The sequence below is a fragment of the Condylura cristata genome, unplaced genomic scaffold, assembly GCF_000260355.1.
Source record: "Condylura cristata isolate star-nosed mole 26May11 unplaced genomic scaffold, ConCri1.0 scaffold00046, whole genome shotgun sequence".
In the NCBI taxonomy this organism is placed as follows: Eukaryota; Metazoa; Chordata; class Mammalia; order Eulipotyphla; family Talpidae; genus Condylura; species Condylura cristata.
Window position 1 is genome coordinate 2,925,187 of NW_004567147.1, and position 14,131 is coordinate 2,939,317.

The 14,131-nt window shown below is 39.0% G+C and overlaps 1 protein-coding gene across 2 annotated transcripts in view; it reads left to right on the forward strand.

Moving 5' to 3' along the window:
* Positions 1-14,131, forward strand: part of PHACTR1 (phosphatase and actin regulator 1) — a 531,128-nt gene that overhangs the window by 433,283 nt on the left and 83,714 nt on the right. For both annotated transcript variants that reach the window (XM_012734131.1, XM_012734130.1), the window contains 2 exons: positions 4,558-4,725; positions 6,679-6,885. In XM_012734131.1, the coding sequence (XP_012589585.1) occupies positions 4,558-4,725; positions 6,679-6,885 (375 nt within the window). The remainder of the gene's footprint in view (positions 1-4,557; positions 4,726-6,678; positions 6,886-14,131) is intronic.

Consider the following 14,131-nt stretch of genomic DNA (forward strand, 5'->3'; position numbering starts at 1 on the left):
TTTTTCAATCAGTGTTTTTGTGTCTTTTGGGTAGATACCTAGGAGTGGGATTGCTGGGTCGTAGGGAAGCTCCATGTTTAGCAGGCAGCATGTACTATTTTAATGTTTTATAAAAATAAGCATTTTTATAGAAAAAAAATTGTGGTCATTAAGCTCTACTTAGGTCTTGCGAAATTCACTGTGGATCTTTGCCAACCTGCATACCTATTTCATTTTGATGTGATTATAATCAGCATGTACATATTGTTCTCCACTTCTGCTTTTATACTTGACATTATTTAAACACATTTTTATGCATCCGTGTCACCCACTTGGTCATTTCATTTGCATTTCTTTCTTTCATTCTTAGCAAGGTCATGTATTTTCAAAGTGGCACCTGTGACTTGATTTTATTTATTTGTTCAAATAGTCTTTATACTTGGAATAGTTATCCTCTCATTAGCTCTGTTTAGCTGGTATTTCCTCAAGCTGCTGCTCTTTTCTTGTATTAAGTGCACAGCACTTTATTTTGCAAATTAAAAGTTTTATGATTAACTTTCCTCTTATACAATCTGAACAAGTGAATGTATGTTTGTTCTAGTTTTAAAGTTTTAGTTTAGTTTTTTGATTCATGTGAAATTCACTACAGTGTGGCTCAGCGCACAGATGTGCACCTGCTTTTTAGGCTCATTCAGTGATTTTTTAAATGAGGTCATTGTTATTCAACTGGAAATATACAGGTTTTTATGTAAACCATAATTTATATCCTCAAAAATCAGACTCAGTGGTGAGTTTATGTTGGAGTTTTTTTTCTCTTATAGAATTAAAGTTGATACTTTTATAATCTTCATCTTCAAGGAATCATGTACCCTGAACCCTCTCAGAGCAAAATATTTCACAGTATTTTTTATTCTTCACAGGAAGAATAAAGCCAGCAGTTTCCAGGAAGCAGTCCTAGATCTAACATCTTTATTTTCCTACATCATTTAAAACTCACAAAACATTAAAAACAAATATAAAATTCACAATACTGCTAACCTCAGGTCCACATTCTATTCTCTACCACTTCTATGGCCATTTTTACCCGTTAGACATACTGCCTATCTCGTATTTTTGCCTTTCTTCTGCCTCCTACTTCTCCTACAAGTCCCCTTGTACTTCCTGAACAAGTTTATATTCATACTCCAAGGTTGAAATGCGCAATTGCTTTCTCGCCCTTGTTGTAGTTTAAACCAACTCTTGCCACCTAACAGCATAACCTGCCCTAAACCTCATCATGTCACGGCACTGTTGCCAAGGCCACTCAGATCCCTTACCTACCTTCCTCTGATTCTCAAAGTTTAGAACTTGACCAGAAAAAATGGTTTCACCATCACTAAAGAGCATGGTAGAGATGTTCAGTGCTACCATCAACCTACCAGTCAGAAGCACTAGGGGTGGTACCCTGAGATCTCTTTATTCACTACCCTCTTGGCAATTGGATGCCTGCTGAAGTCTGAGAAGCAACTCCTCAAACCATCTGATTTCTGCTGCATTTTTCTTCCTATTTACACTTCGCTGATTTTGATATGAAATGTAACTGGAGTCATAGAGTGCTGCTGTGAAAATCATTTCAGAAAATTATGTAGTAAAACATCAAGATAATTTCAAATACTCAGGAAGCTCTTTCTCCTCCATGGTAACAGGAGATGTCCTTGATCTGGGTAGATGAAGGCACTAAGCATCCATAATACTTGTCTTAATCAGTAGGGGAAATTCTTATGGGGAAATGTTTTTTCTAAAAATTCTACTAAAAATAATCCTAGTAAAGAGGCTGACATTTTTCACAAAGATGTTCATAAACAGTGCTGATAAGCTGTAAAGCCACAAAGAACCTAAATAATCTTCATATTAATCAAACTTGGAATTATGAAACATTAGGAGTTCCCAGCTAATTAGCTTGCTTAATGATGACTATTTTGTATATGTTTGAAAATGCCATCACAAAGGCTTTACAATAATAACTTCTAAATAGAGACAACATCGTTCTAGCTCCATGTTATATGAATTCAAATCAAATGCTCTTCACTTGTGTCTACTACCAATCATGGTTAAAAAAAGATAGTAATAAGAACTGTGTTATATATATTGATGGCTTGATTTATTTCTACTAGGTTTGTATAGGTAGATGAGAAAGAGGGAAGGAAAGGAGGGAAAGAGGATGGGGGTTGCGGGGAGGGAAACAAGATATTGATGGTAATGTTGAATAAGTGACTGAAAGTTAAGAAATGTGTGTGGTCTGTATATTGTTTTTGTATGAATTGAAAAACCTTTTAGAAATATGATTTTACAAGACCAAGTTTGTGTTACTAGATATTAACATATTAATACACATAGGCTTTACTCACTGAACCTCTCCTGAAGAGGAAATATGCTAATTGCAGAGTAGAGAGTATACGTTAAAGAGAAAATGGCTAGCGGAGCTTTCTTCTGTTATAACAGCATAAAGATTGGCAGTCCCTATGTAACCAACTATAGGGCTCTATCTAAATGTCTATTTATTCATCTACTATGTCCATTCAGAAACTAATTATGCAAACTATAATTCTTATAAAAGTAAAAACAAAAATTTGATAGCAGCAGGATTACAACTATGGAAAATGTGTACCAATATAGAAACTTTCTCTAAGGGGGATAATGGTATTATCAGAGTATGGTATGATCAATTTATTTTTTCTCCCAATTTTATTTTTTCAATGGAAATATGTATTTAGAAATTATGCCAATGAAATTCCCATTTTCTTCTCCAAAGTGATTGGGCTTTGTGACTTAACAACTTTTAATCTAAAGCTAAATTTTTTGAGAGTTAATAAGTTCTAAGAGGTATAATTAATAATGCTTTGTTACTAGCAAATCTTCCGGCAGAAGCCAGCTACCAAGATTCATAGAGTCTGCAAAGTTTACCTTTACAGTTTTCCCATAGTTGTTGCCTTCTCCCTAATGGTCAGCCATGATACTGTTAACTATTAAAATGTAGAGCTGTCTTTTTATTGCATTTTTGCCCCAAAGGAACAAAATTCCATAGCAGCTCTAATTCCCTCCTCCTCTGATTATCTTATCCAGGACTTTTATTGTACTTGAAACACCAAAAATCAAAGTGGTTTCCTGAAGATGTATTAACTGAATGACAGCTGCATTATTACTTCAGCATCTGGGAGCTTTAAGCAGAGCTATTTCCCACTGCATCAGTTTGAACATGCTAAATTAAAACATGTTCAGGCTGTTAGGGTCATTGGAGGATGGTAAAGCATTAAATGCACACCCATCATAAATACTCTCAGTTTAACTCTGTTCTTAGCATTGGTCCTAGAGTCTACACTGATTCTCTGGTCTTATTAATGTGGAAAGTAATCATATTATTATACAATGTGTGGAATCCTGACCAACAAGTCCAAATTAAAAGAAGGAAAAAACACACTGTTCAGTGTTTTATATCATCTGTTTCTGATGACTTTTTGGGGGGTACACATTATATTTTTTCCTATGTTCAAAAAAGATTTAAGTAAAATATCACATGTCCTTACACAGCATGCTATCTGAATCCTGGCAGTTTGTAGATCACTCTCTTGAAAATACATTTCCTGGTGCCACTTTTAATTGGGGGGTGGGGAGGTGGCAGAGGAATAATTTGCCACCATATGTCATTGTGATATAAAATTAAACCTTTGGAGTAACCTAGCAAAAGTAAATGATTATTTCATATCAGAATAACCTTGGAATCTTTTCACTCTTCATTTCTACAAGGAAATATTTCTTTAGGTTTAAGGCAGGTAATTGCTTTGTTACTTTCTAACTAAGCATAACTTAGAGTCTTTCATCTGGATATGTATTCACCCAACAGCTTTCAGTCCTCTTTAAAAATTTATTTGACTTCAATGTCTAGTTATGCAGGACTCCATTGAGTGAGGATGAAGCCACACTGGGAATTTTTATTTGACAAGTGGCCATTGTTTGTGCACCTTTGGCCCCCTACTATGGTATAACTAGAGGCCCCTTGTCCTGGAGGCTTTATGTGAAAACAAAGTCTGCTGGTCCGCAGGAGTGAATCAGGGTGGGCATTGGGGGAGTGGTGTTATGGTATCTCCCAGCATCCGTGGGCTGTGCAGCCCATCAACTGGAGTCTAGGCAGAGAAAAAAATAAGACATGATGAGTTTTTCCAGTGAGCTTTGGAGTGCCACACTCTTTGCATGCACTCAGTGATTTGAATCCCTTTCATCCCTAAGGAAGGAACGCTTAATCCTGGTTTCCAATCTCTGAATACTGCTTGGTTTTTTCAAGCTTTAAAAAAGTATAAAGAAAGTTAATTTAATTAACATTCAGTGAAAAGTATATACAAAATGTAGTGATTATGGTTAGAAATTGACAGATACCATATCTCTAAAAAGAATATAAATGCCTTAAAAGCAAAAGAAAAACTGTAGACTTCACATACTGACCTTGAGAAAGGTCGCTCAGCAGCATCTGGCCTCCTTCATAGACTGGGACGCCATCCCTGGAAGGCAGTGTGGTCTAACCCGCGGTCTCCTCTTCTCTGACAGATGGGGAGCTGTCCATATCGAACGAAGATGACTCCTTGGAAAACGGGCCATCTCTGAGCTCCAGCCAGCTGTCTCTGCCAGCCCTGTCCGAAATGGAGCCAGTCCCAATGCCTGGGGATCCCTGCTCGTATGAGGTGCTCCAACCTTCAGACATCATGGATGGGACAGGTAATGCCCCGCCATTCCAGAGCAGGTGCCAGAATGTGGCCTTCGGGACCTTTGGTCTGATTGGTCTGATTGAACCACCCTGATCTTAAGGATCTCCCCATGCTCAACTATGGTATGGAAACAGGGAAGATATTTATGCTTATTGTCCCATATAATAGTTTTTAAAAATATTTTTATAACTTTGTCTCATTAAAGAATATGTGCCTTGTCTTTTAATATTGATGATTTTAAACGTCATTATTTTGTTTTCTAAACACTAGCATGCCTCTATATGATATTTACTCAATTCTCCTACTCAAAGACCCCTGGCATATTCTTTAGTTCTGGTCCCAATATACCAGTTAGTGGTGATAGCAGTTTAACAAACTATATACTATATGAAATTAATTAGTATGTTAATTGTCCATTAAGTTGTGCAGTGTGTACTGGTTACATTGTCTCTTGATGACAGATAATTTATGATGCCCTCTCATAGCCACCTCCCTCTTTGTTCCAAGGCCTCCTGTGGGATGAGTATTCATCCCTGAGAATTCGGCAGTATGATACCCATTGGCCTGTAGATGGGAATCTCCTGACAACAGCAGGCAGTGATCTTTATTGTCAGGATACCCCCTGGGAGAAGGGACTACTATGAATATCTGAAGTTTGGGTCCCTTTTCCCCACCCTGTACAAGAGCTCAGGTGGGAGGATGGAAAAGACAGAGCTTCCCAAACATTCCACAAGCTTTACCCTGGGGCCTGCTCCATCCGTGTGACCAACATTGATAATAGCAGTGTCCTTGAGACAGAGAAGAATGTTGTACTTGTGAAGATAACTTGCAGGGCATTGCTGCTTCAGGGAACACAGCTGCCTGGATCAGAGAGAAAGGCAGGGGAGAAGTTATTTAGAGGCATTCTGTGAGAGGAAGGAGAACATGCAACTGAGTTCCATTTCCCTCCCTTACCTTGACCTTCTGCTAAAGCAGTAAATTGTGTTGTTGTTGTTTTTAATCCAGTCTTCCTTGTGACATTGGACTCAGAAGCTTTTGGCCGTTAAAGTGAGGTCAATCCCAGAAACATTAGAGTTTTAGTCTGTCATCAGCAGGCTATCAGCATGACAAGAGAGCCTGTGATAGATCCTAACCAGAGCCGATGGGTTCCTCTCCCTCAGGAGGGAGAAAAGGAGAGTGAGGCTTAATTCAGAGCAAAGAGAAATGGGAAAATCAAAGCAAGTGAGAGGAGGAAGAAAGGGAGAAGACTCAATAGATGTTGACCTGGAGTACCTTTCACCTTGTCAGCACAGGTAGAGCTGATGACAGGAAGGTGCCCTTCAGATTGCAGACAGCCCAGGTAGAGGCTGCTTCCCAACCCCACAGGTTCCAGGGCCCAAAGGAGCAGCCCTGGTGTGAGGGTGGCCAGCCTCCTGTCAGCCTTCTTGGCTGTTTTGTTTCCTGATGTCCCAGACCTGGGAGCAGGGACTCAGTGAGACCCAGCAGCCAAAATAAGACCTCGAAATCTATCCCCTTCCTCCCTAGTAAAGGGAAGACAGACTGAGGAGAGCCCTGCTCTCCGGTCCTGGCTTGGTCAGAGGGGACTTTTCTTCTTGATGCACTATACCTATTCTTTTATGATTGCCACTGTGGCCCCCAAGAGTCACATGTGAGAGCCCCCTACACTCTGCCATGTAGATGCTAAGACTGCAGCACTAAAGATTTTGGGTGGTTTTTAGAAAATTCCCTATTCCTTTTTGTCCCTTTCACTCTGTCATGGCTACCTTTCTCTTCCCCTGCCTCCTTGCTGTTTCCTCCACTTTAATGGATTGCTGGTGTCCTCTCTTTAACATTACTGTGACAACCTGGAACAGTCAACACTGTGCTGTGTGGCTAATCCTCATCTCTGTCCTATGTCCCCACCAGCCCTGCTTGCACTGCGTTTGTGTAATGTCTCCTGTGTGTCATATGGTTGTACCCTCAGTGTCTGAAGAGAGTCCCTCTGCCAGTGAGTCTGGAGTCCTCCTGTCCCAAGATCCTTCAGCCAAACCAGTCCTGCTACTGCCCCCCAAAAAACCTGCTGCTTTCCCTGGAGACCATGAGGAGACCCCAGTGAAGCAGCTGTCCCTTCTCAAGCAACCCCCTGCCCTGCCTCCCAAACCCACTGCCAGGATTGCCAACCACTTAACAGGTGAGTCAAGATGTCTTCTGGGGTCAGGAGGCCCTGCCTTCCCTTCAAGGGAAGAGAGCTTCTTGCTCTCTTTTTCTTTTTCTTTTATGAGACTGGATGTAACTTTGGTGAGGGTGTTCTGTGGGATATTGGGGTATTTCTGTGTGTCTTGGGACAGGCAGTTGTGACGTGGGTGTGTGTGTTTATGTCAAGAAGCTTTCAATATGCACCTTCAGTCACGTGACCAGAGCTTTCAATTGTGCGTATCTGTAAATATGTACATGGTATTTATGTGACTAATTCATGATTTCTTGCCATGTTTGTGAATTATATTCAACATCAAAATCTTTGTCAAAAGAAAGAATAGTACCTTGCTCCTTTCACAATGAGCTTGTCAAAGTTTTAAATTTTCTGTCTGTAAATTATTGATCTGAAACCCAACGTACTTCTTCTATTAAAATTTCTGTGTGATCTATTTTTCTAGTAAAAAAGAAAGAAAGAAAATAATCTGCAAAGTATTGTGGGAAATACTTTTTAAAGAATAGAATACTTAGAGATAATCAGGAATGTTGTCCTGAAATGGCTTGGTTTTGGTTTGAAACTTATTTAACAAAGACACCATGGCTATTAAATCAGCATCTTGGACTCTGCACTTCAGCATGGGACAGCATCACTTGTGATTTAAGACTGTGATACTATTAGAGGCTAAAGCTGTCAGAGGTGGTTTCTTCTCACTTGATGACAGTCCCACCTGAGACTAATTGATTTTCCCACAATAGGTTTGTTAATTTTAGAAACCTATTGTAGGATCAATCACTTCTGATTGATCGCTATACTTTTTTTTTTTATAAGCTGTAATGGGGATGGAAGGAGGGAAGAATATTCTCCATTGTATATCAGAAAAGTAATGATCAAGAAAAATGCACGACTGCCCTGGAGCTGGAAGGAATTCTTCAGTAGCACCACAATGTGGTTGTGATTCTCAAACCCTAGTTCAATGAATGTTGTTTCCATAACAGCAGAATGTCTCTCACTTGGTGCTGTTTTACTAGAGTCCAATTAAACACAGATTTGTGTGAAACTGCCCTATGAGTATATATCCATCCAAGTCAGTATTTGTGGTTCAAAAGAACAAATTTCCTTCTAAGGGAACCATTCAACTAATGAATAACACTGTAGTTCAGTGCCTCAAAGTTTAATGCATAGAAAACCACAAAGGAAAGAAGCCCATGTGAGCCTTCCTGAAAGAGACCCAGTGTCCATCTAGTTAGCTAATAAAAGTCAAATACTCATGCTAAAGTGTGTCCTCACTTAATGTTCTTGATATGTTCTTGAAAACCGTAACTTTCAGCATGACATTAAGAAACCATTTCATCATAGGTTAATTGCTAGAAGCAAGAGTTATGTTTCCCTGCACTATGTTTCTGGTTACAAGAACATTACCATTACTACTCAGAAAAATAAACTCATGACATTTGCAACAACCTGGATAGAGCTATAAGGCATTATGCTAAGTTAATGGTAAAATGGAAGAAAAATGGTAACTATTGGATGGTTTCACTTGTATGTGGAATATAGAGGAACCAAAGAAAGAGTTCAGAAAAAATACAAAACTTGAAAACTGACCATAGAGCTGAGGCTAAAGCAGGGCTCGGGGAGGTTGAGGGGTCAAATCAGGGGAGTGAGCACAAGGGACTGTGGTGGTGGGAGAACTACAGAACTAGACCTCAGGGAAGAACTCAAGTACTGTCCAAAATGCACAACAGTGTAAGAAAACAAATACAAACTATCAAAATAAAAAAGACTCCAAACACTTCTAATACTAAATGACACTTTGCTTATAACAAACTACTTATTGCAATTCAGAGTCTCAGGTGGTCAGAGCCTGTCCCAGAAGCTTAGGGGACAATGTGGGAACCCTCTGGAGGGGACCCCATAATCACTCCCTTACTCTCTCAGACTGAGCAATTGTTAAGCACCAAAAAACTGGCACATTTTTAGGATGTAGAAAGAAGCAGAAATACCAGAAAAAAAACAAAAAAAAAAACAAAACAACAACAAAAAAAACACAGCCTTGTGGAGGATAGACTCCACACAGACATTAGCCCCAGCTGGGAATTGATCTATCGATCTTTTTTCTCATCAATGTCACAACAAATGGACATTGAACAAACCAACCTTATCTGAGGATGTGCTGCATGTTTTGTTTTTTTTTTAATCACCTGCCTTGTACACTTGTTGATACTTTATGAACTGTCTCTCATGTTAGTTAATCACAGCAATGTAGTTTTGTGAGCTCTGCTGGGTACCTAGGTGGGCTCACTTGCCTGTCTTCTTACAGGTTCCCACTTTCTTTACTCCACAAAAGCACAACAGTGAACGTATTCAGCAGCAATGTGCCTATCTTCAGAAGCATCTCTGAGGTTTCCCTAATTTATTTCTAGAATTAGAATTGCTAATACTAACTCTAAAAATAAATAATGTTCCTTTTAAGAACTATATACCTTTTATGGCTTTGATGCCATATTTCCCTTGAGAAAGATAAACTATCACAAAACAAACTCTTTTGTATAGTCCTTATTTAGCCAACATGGCTATAGTAAGCAGAATATCGTGTTAGGTAACAAAGTAGTCTTGAGTGTATATGACAGCAGGTGGATAGACACATAATGAAAAGGCAAAACTACTCCTTTCAGGAGCAATACCTGCCAGCGCATCTGAGAGAGTTAGTGATTCAGCCAAAGCTGCGCTGACCTCTAAAGCATGCAGAGTACTTATAAATGATAAGAAGAACATTCTGGATAGGAAGCCCTGGACACAGGCTTAAAGTTACCAAGGTCTCTGGCCACTGATAAGATGGCTGAGCTGGGACATGGGTCCATTTCAAGGGACATTAGAAGAAAATTCTCACTAGGGAGGGCATACAAAGGTGTAGATTGTATTCCAGTGGCCAGCCTTTGGAAGTTTTGAGCAGAGGAGTTGTATGATGGAAATTAGTCTTCAGAAACATTTTCCTGGTGTGCTGTAAAGAATGAGAGGAAAAAGGAAAGGATCAAATAGATCAGAGAAGTCACTAGCATCAGTTCTTTGCCGCCTCTCAGAAACACTAGTTTGGTTAAATTGGACAGTATGAACCGAGGAAACTGGTAGAGGCCACTGCAGTGTGGAAATAGAACTAATGAGCATCTGGCTGATAGTGGTGGGAACAGAGAGAGGGAGCAGAACAGGAGAGATATTTAAAGAAGTAACAACCTCTTTAGTTCATCTAGAAGGCTCACTTGAGTTTCAGCTGTAAGCCCTGAATATGGGTGTCCTAGGATCCACAAGATTTGACATGTGGGAGACTGAAGATATTGAAATTAATTCAGTCTCTCTGGTTTCCCTAACCCTTTCCCAAAGAGGGTGGACTTAATATGTTATCTGTCAGCCTCACCTCCATACAATGGGGCCCGATGGATAAAAGTACACAAAGGCTGATAATCCTTACTTGTTATAAAAATAATGTACCTCTTAAAATTGATGAAGACTAGACGGGTGATGGGTTCTCTGGTGCAGTCCTTTTGGGTTTAAACTCAATTAGACTTGCTCAGATTCGTAAGGAAGCAGTCAGTCAGTCATAATGAATCTGCATCACTGTGAGGCAGCTACATTAACCTTGTTCTACTACTAATTTCTCTAGAGACATCTGGGGCATGTCAGAAGGAATTAATAAACTAAGAATTCTAGACGTCTAAATTGAGACTTACAAATTTTTAGCATGTTTTCAATGTCTGTTGCCAATTTTGAAAGGAAACACAGGACAGTTTGAAAGATCCCAAGCAAAGATAAATAGAAAGTGACAGTCATCAATGGTCTGGTAGGATGGTGGAGGTAACATGAGCCTGAATTGGGGCTATATCCAGATAAACAAGGAAGAAGGAGGAAACCTGCAGAAATAGCTCTATTTTGGCATTTTCCACTTTATCAGGACACCCATAATTACCTTGGAGACTATTTGTTTTATAAATGTTCTCTGATCTTCAGTCAGGTAGGGTGAAGCTCTTAGCCCTCCAGACTGTCTTTCTTCTGCTGTTGACACCCCCTTCCATCTTGTTGACCATCAGCACACAGTGGCATATAATGCAGGGTCTGAGTCATTGGGTATCAAATTCACTTCCATTCCAGAAGTCTAGCACCCTTAGTGGGCATGACGAGTATGATCGGGATGACTGAATCTCATAGTGCATCCTTCTTCAAGTGATGGCTGTTACCTGAGGAAAGTGTGATGAAGAAAAAGCCCCTGTTTCTTACCTTGTCAACTCTTCAGCAATCACCTCTTCAGCCATCTAGGCTCTAGAAGTCAAACATTAAATGCTGCATGACTAATCCATGCATTTTACATAGAGTAGTTATAAGCCAGACCCCATAAGTGCCATGCAAATGAAGGATAACCAGCTAATGACGTAGCCACACTCCACACTTCGGTAATAACTGCAGTAGCTAGTTTCTGAGAACATTAGGATATAGCATCGAGGTCATTGAGGTGGATACTGTTATCATCATTCTCTTATTTCCATAAAAGTGGAAAATGAAATGCAATCATAGTTTTACAACATTTAATGGCAGTGATGTACTCAATCCATTTTGTTTTGTTCCAAATTCCCACCTATAATCATTATTTTATACCATCTGCAATAGACCTATTCTTAATTCAAAGCAACAGACAGAATCATTAACTTTCTTTAAGGGTGTTTTTTGTTTGTTTTATTTTTACTTTGTGTCTTTCAGTGTTTAAAAAAAATAGAAAACCTGCTTCTCCATTTATATAACTCAAAATCAAAATTATCCAGTTTTCCAAAAATAAGTAATATTTCAGGGTTCTTGTTGATAAAGAGGAGGACCTGCTCACAGTTGGGTTGTATTTTAAAGAACGTTCCATAAGGAGACGATCTGTAATCCAAAATGAAGTAAATTGCATGGGAAGCATTTGACCACAGTTAGACACTGACAAACTCAACAACAACAACAAAAAATAAAAACACTTGCTGGTCCTTCCAAACAAATCTTTCTGCAAATGTGAACCTGCCCAGGCTTATTTGCACCTATCTTTAGTAACTAAAAAAAGGGAAATTTACCATATTATCAGAACTTAGTTGATTGCTAGTTTCAGCTTTTTGAAGTATTTGCAACTGCAAATTTACCTGACAAATGGCATCCATGCCTGGTGGTATTTTTCAGGTCTAGCACATGTCTAATGAGACTCTTCTATTGAGTTTGTTAAGACAAAGCCAATATTCCTATTTATAGCTGTCGTGCTAGTTTCATGGACACTGTCCCTGTTCTGTAATCGTGTTTCTCTTTTGATGACTGATTCTCTGTCCTCATTCTCCCCAACCTCCCCCCAGCCACCTCCTCCTTATTTTCCTTTTTTGGCACCCTCTGACAACCCTTTTTTGGCACCCTCTTTCAAATCATTTTACCACATTTGCCTCTGGCCCTGCCTTCCCTCCCAGGTTTCTACTCTGACAATGCAAGAAACCAAAGATTAAACTACTAGTGCTCTCAGACCTTATCTGGCACTATATTTATTTTTTTAATGCCACAATATCTTTATTTATATTTTTAAAAATAATATAATAATTTATTTTTACATCATTTTGTGAATTTTTCCATCCAAGTTGCAATCCCCCTGGGCTTCCCATCACCAAATCACCCATGTGCCATCACCATAGTCCAGTGCATTTCCCTCCCCCCACTGTTTTTGATCCCATTCCCCACTTCACCCCCATAAAATGTCTCTGATATATATCTGTTCATCATTATCATTATTTTCTCTCCTATTCAGTTATATTCCTGATATGAGAGAAGCCATCTGGTATTTTTCCTTTGCTTTCTGGCTTATTTCACTAACATCATCTTTTCCAGTTCCATCCATGTTGCTGCAAAAGACATGTGCTTCTTGTTGTTGTTGTTGTTGCTGAGTAATATTCCCCTGTGTATATGTGCCACATCTTTTTAATCCAGTCATCCATTTTTGGGCATTTGGGCTGTTTCCATGTCATTCCAATTGTGAATAAAGCAGCAATAAACATAGGAGTGCAGGTATCTTTTTGAATCAGTGTTTTTGTGTCTTTTGGGTAGATACCTAGGAGTGGGATTGCTGAGTCGTAGGGATGCTCCATGTTTAACAATTTGAGGAACTTCTAAACAGTTTTCCATAGTGGCTGTACTAGTTTGCATTCCCACCAGCAGTGCAGGAGAGTTCCTTTTTCTCCACATCCTCACCAACATTTGTTGTTGCTAGTTGTTTGAAGATGTGCCATTCTCACTGGGGTGAGGTGGTATCTCATTGTGGTTTTAATTTGCATCTCCCTTATTACAAGTGATGTTGAACATTTTTTCATATGCTTGCTGGCCATCTGCATTTCCTCTTTGGAGAAGTGTCTTTTTAGCTCTGCCCATTTTTTGATGGGGTTGTTTATTTTATTTTTGTTGAGTTTCATCAGTTCTCCATATATTTTTGTGATTAGTCCTTTACTGCTAGTTTTGTGTGAGAAATTTTTTATCCCAATCAGTGGGATGTCTGTTTGTTTTTTGTAATGTTTCTTTTGCTGTACAGAAGCTCTTTAACTTGATGTATCCTCGCCATCACTATTGTTGCACTGGGTGCTGTATTTTTAAAGATGTTGCTGAAGTGTATGTTGTGTAGTGTTTGGCCCATATTTGCTTCCAGGTATTTTATGGTTTCCATTCTTATGTCTAGGTCTTTAATCCACTTCGTGTTAATTTTTGTGTATGATGTGAGGTAATGATCTAGTTTCATTTTTTCGCATGTAGTCTCCCAGTTTTCCCAGCACCACTTGCTGAACAAACTTTCTTTGTTCCATTGTATTTTCTTTGCTCCATGTCAAAGATTAGCTGTCCATAAACCTATGGGATTATATCTGGGTTTTCTATTCAAATACACTGGTCTGTATGTATGTTCTTGTTCCAGTACCATGTATAACTTGAAGCTTGGTATTGTAATGCCGCCATTCTCTTTCTTCCTAATCATGAGAGTTTTGGCTATTTGAGGTCTTATGTTGTTCCATATGAGTCTCATCAATCTTTTTTCTATTTCTTTGAAGAATGTCACTGATACTTTTATTAATAAAATCTTTATGTCACTTTGGTATACCATTTTGATGATGTTAATTCTCCCGGTCCATGAGCAGGGTATGTCTTTCCATTTTATGGTGTCTTCTTGAATTTCTTTTAACAGTGTTTTGTAATTTTCTTTATATAGGTC